This window comes from Arachis ipaensis, chromosome B04 (assembly GCF_000816755.2).
Source record: "Arachis ipaensis cultivar K30076 chromosome B04, Araip1.1, whole genome shotgun sequence".
Lineage (NCBI taxonomy): Eukaryota > Viridiplantae > Streptophyta > Magnoliopsida > Fabales > Fabaceae > Arachis > Arachis ipaensis.
Window position 1 is genome coordinate 123,734,177 of NC_029788.2, and position 4,842 is coordinate 123,739,018.

At 30.2% G+C, this 4,842-nt stretch overlaps 1 protein-coding gene across 13 annotated transcripts; it reads left to right on the forward strand.

The window, feature by feature from the left end:
- Positions 486-4,630, forward strand: LOC107635169. Of its 13 annotated transcripts, none has more exons than XM_021121914.1 (6): positions 486-644; positions 679-788; positions 916-1,032; positions 1,127-1,207; positions 3,602-3,694; positions 4,275-4,630. In XM_021121914.1, exons 2-6 carry the CDS (start codon positions 754-756, stop codon positions 4,282-4,284), a joined length of 336 nt encoding a protein of 111 aa, XP_020977573.1. In that variant the 5' UTR covers positions 486-644; positions 679-753; the 3' UTR covers positions 4,285-4,630. The 13 variants fall into 13 exon arrangements, 5 of the variants coding, with proteins under 5 accessions (XP_020977573.1, XP_020977572.1, XP_016194038.1 ...); XM_021121913.1 differs by having other exon boundaries at positions 920-1,032; XM_016338552.2 differs by having other exon boundaries at positions 486-788.

The following is a 4,842-nucleotide window of genomic DNA, read 5'->3' on the forward strand; positions in this document are numbered from 1 at the left end:
ATCCAATCTAAAAATGTGCAGATCATTTTGGATTCAAAATAAAAAATGTTGATATTGGATCTTAATTTTAGTATTGATCGAATTAAGATTTTAGTCATGTCCTATCCAGATTCATCTCTACTCTAACTGTGGTTTCTATTTTTTATAGAAAAAGCCTAAAAAACTAACTAGTGGTATAACTAACTAGCACTATAAAAAATGTTGAGTAGCATCAAAATTATCATTGGAAATCCAATAGTAAAATGTTTACTATGTATTTATCTGATGGAATAACCAGTAATATATTACCAGATTTTTTTGTGTTTTTTGACATTTAACATATTAAATTTGAGGAGTATAAAAATTAATTTAAAAATTATATTTTTTCTAGTATGATTTATAAATAAGAAAAAAAATTAAAATTAAAATTTTCAAAGATATTAAAATAATCATTTTTAATTATTTTAAAACAAGAGAAAAATAAAATATAATTCCTAGCCTTTCAATCTCAAATACAAAACCGTAGTATGGGTGTTGCTGGTGGCATCTGTTGGGTGACAGGTGATTGTGACTCTCTACCATCTTCGACTCTGCCAATGGCTTCAACCGTCTTCACCTCCCCTTCACGCTCTTCTTCTTCTTCTTCTTCTTCTTTTCTGTTCCCGTCGAATTTTCCCTAATCCCCCAAACTAACATCTCTCTCCCGTTCACTAAAATCAAAGCCCTCTTTCAACTCTTTTTCCCCCACATAGATGACGCTTCAATGTCATTTCCATGGCTCCCCCAAGCCGGTGGCAAAGCCAAGAAAGGTAACATACTACCTTCAATTTCGTTTCCACTAAGGGGAATTCTCTCATTATATATATAAAATTGTTGCAAGTGGTTGTGATATTCCTTCCCTTTTTTATGATGGGTTTTCTCTATTTTTTGTTTGAGAGAGATCCAAAATCCTGTGAGTCAGGCACTCTATAATCCTCGACTCTTCTGCTGCCTCCAGAGCTACTGTCAATCCAATGTGCTCGAAGCCTACACCCGCCTTCGAAAAGTCGCGAAGTAACCCTTCCTTACCTAATTCCTTCGTTTCTTTATTCAAATTTTTATCTCATTGAATTAATTTATTGATATGTGTTGTAGTGCGTTGATATAGGAGTTTTGAAATTGGGAATCTGCCTGGCCTATGGATGCTTTGTATGCCATTGTTTATGATATTAGGCTTCTTGCTGAGAAGGTATGGATTCCCATTTCATTCTTTTTCTTCTGGAAGTTTATTGTGAGGTTTTGTGCCATGGTAGTCTCATAGAGAGTTAGCTTGAAATGGGAAATTGCCGGAGCTGGTTCGTTTCTTATAAAACTATTTGGTGTTCTTGCGGTATGTAATCTTCTACATAATGGTTACTGTTTCTACTTTTGGTTCTTGATTTAAAAAAAAAAGAAGATGAAGAATATTTTGGAATTCAAAACTTAGTTCATGAAAGTGAGGTTTTTTTGAAAGGAAAATTTAGCTACTTTCTTTATAATAATAACATTTTGTGTAAGGGAATTGGAAATAACTATGCATTGAATTTCAATTCTAACAGAGGCTATAATGTTATAGGAGCCTTTTATATTTATAAATTATAATCAGAATTACAAGTAGGATTATCTATTGTAAGACCTTGGTAAATGCTTATTGTGGATGAGAGCACCATGAATTTAGGTTTGTTGGACATTGATGGTGAGTTAGTTCATTATTTATTAAGTTTTGTTTTAGGAGGTCTTGGTTTTTTTCTCTTTTTTTGAAATAGGCCAATAAGATTATAATAGATTAAGTCCTTTAAGCTATCGTGGAGCTAATGAAAATTAAATGTGATTATTATGTTGAAATTATGCCTTTTAAATATTTTCTTTGGTTTAGAGAATGTATCCATTTATTTTAAATTTGGATGATTGAAGAAAACAATAAAAGTGACTTCGTAAATTTAGGTCTTAGGGTTTTTCCCTGTAGAGTTTCAATTTTTATTGTGTTATGAATTCTCTTAATTGATCGTCTTTGCTGTGGGCAAGTGTTCTTTTACTTGATAATTGATGAGGATAACATTTGATCTAATCAATAACAATTGATTAAAATTGCATCTTAGGTTCTGCCAGAGCTGTTAACTAAAAGCTAATCCCTAAAAGCTATGAAGTACAATTTCATAAAGTAGTTTAGTTATAAATGATCTTAATTAGTTTATTGTTTGCTCCTGTTAGTTGTCTATCGCTATGTTATTGTGCTATAACTTTATTGCAATTTACTTGATTTGGATCTTTTTCCCCTTCACAAAATTGAGAAAGTATAAATAAGCTTTAGGCAAAGTGAGTAGGTGAGTTAAGGAGAGTAGGCGAGTCTATGGGAGTGGGTGATATACATTTCTAAAATAATCATATCTCTTGACTATATTGTTGAATCCTAATATTCCAGCAAATAACTACTCTATTGTATACCAAAAATAGTCATCGACAGTTACTAGGTTATAGCCAACGTTATAAACTTAGTTTCTTTGTTTTTCAATTCATTGTGCTACTTTCTCTTCTTTTTGTTCTCTTTGTGTTCCCTTTAGTGGGTGAGAGATTTTAGGAAGAATTCATGCTGTAATAGTATAGTAGATAGAAATGTTTGACTGAGAAAAGAGTTGGACCATCGTAAATATAATCATTTCTCCTAACAAATTTTTTCATTGTGATGGAACTGTTCTTCCGCCTTTTTTTTTTCCAATAAACTATGTATAGAATTAGTATTGGTTGAATTCTTCATTTTTGGTATGATCCATAGTTAAATTATATTTTAATATAGAAATACATCTGTTTTTTTTTTTCAATTAGTTTTATTAACTAGCATTGCTTTGGTTCTTCACTGATCTATACAAATTAATTTGCTTCAATTAATTGTCAATGTCATCACGTCGTGTGCAAAAGAAACAGGTTCAATGAAGTTTAAATTTGTGCCATGTAAATTATATTGTATTTAATTTAAACACTTGTATGCTTATAATCCTTAATCACTGCTTCTATCTTAATTTTTATTTACTAAGCAAATTTAGCAACATGATTTTTTATGTTAATCGGTTTTAAAGTTTTATGTCATCTATATTTAAATTCAGAATAAAAACCATAATCAAATATCAAAATTTTTAATCTTAATCAAATAAAATTCGGTATCTTAAATTGAAATAAGTTAAAATAGTTCGGATGTTTTTTTATGTGATTCATCTAATAAATATGACAAGTTAAATTTGTATAATTTATAAGTTGGGAATTAATTCATTGAAATATTCTTTTAGTTTTTTTCTTTTAATTATATTATTGGAATTAACATTCGTCTTTTTAATTTTATGTAAACTTATGACTTTAGTAATTAGGTATTTAAAATGTAGGGTTTATGTCTATGGTTTAGGTTTTAGGGGTATAGGTTTATGATTTTATAGTTTTGGGTTTTATTTTTTCTGGAAACTCATGTTAAATTGGATTTAAATCTATTTGCCGTGAAACGTTCGTGCTTTTCCGATATTTTGTGTATCGATTTGTACCTGTATTTGTGCATGTGGTTGTGATATTCTTTTCCCTTTCTTATGATGGGGTTTTCTCCATTTTGCGTTTTAGAAAGATTCATATGCAGAAATTGCTGGATATTCTACATATGCTACCCAAAACAAATGCTTGGTGATTATAGAAGGCACATAATGATCTATCAAATCCAGTAAGGTACTCGACCATTGCTTAAAAAACAGCAGTATTTGCTACAAATTAAATTCTTTGTGCAGTTTGTAATTAACAGTGGCTTTTCTGCAAGACATAACTTTTTCGTAGAAGCAGGCCCAGCGTCTGGACGAAAAAAATACTTTAACAGCTGATACTTTGTTCTTTCAATTAAGCAACTCGAATTTTGTTTTCATTATAATCAATTTTAAACTTTGGAAAATCTTCATGAAAGAACCAAATGTTAGCATGTTTCATAGAAATCAGGGCATTGTTGGTTGAAATTATTTGGTCTGTTTTCTTTGGTTTCTGCTATGTGCTGTGATACGTTAAGAAGTGAGATAGATTAATGATAACCGATTAATGATGGTACACCTGTTTAGGATTTTTTAAATTGTACCATAAAATTTCTGTCCCTTGCTTATCATGTTACGCTGAATACGTCGTGCTCAATTTTCTTCTTTCATTGGAACATTTCAATTTTCTTAAATATTGATCAATGTCCCGCATCAATGTCCCGGGATAACAAACAGAACCATTTGATTATGAAAATCAGACATCTCTTTTTATGTTCTTTTCAGGTTTTTATGATTGTTGTTACTAATGGGAGCAGATTTCCGGGACTTGGAGGTCTTGGAGTTCATGGAACTGGCATTGCCATTAGGAAGCTTGATATGTATGTTGCAGCTGTTGTGATAAGTCCTCATATGATATAATGTTGCATATCACAAGTAAGATTGCATATTATGTGATCACATGAGTTTTCGTTTGTGGGACATTGTTGGTGAGTTATTTCACTATTTATCAAAATTTTTTTTTTTTTGGGATGTTCTTGGTTTTTCTCCTTTTTTTAAATAGGCTAATAATATTACAATAGATCAATACCTTTAAGCTACCGTGTAAATAATGGAAATTAAATATGATTATTATGTTTAATTATGAGTTTTAATAGTATAGTATGTATAAGTAACCACTGAGAAGATAGTTGGGGTATCGGAGATTTAATGATATCTCTTAACAATTTTTTTTAATTATTGTGGAACTGTTCTTCCTCTTATTTTTTGGAATAAACTATGTATATAATTAGTATTGGTTGAGTTCTTTGTTCTTGATTTATTCATTCTTTAATAAAAGGTTTTTTTTTTTTTT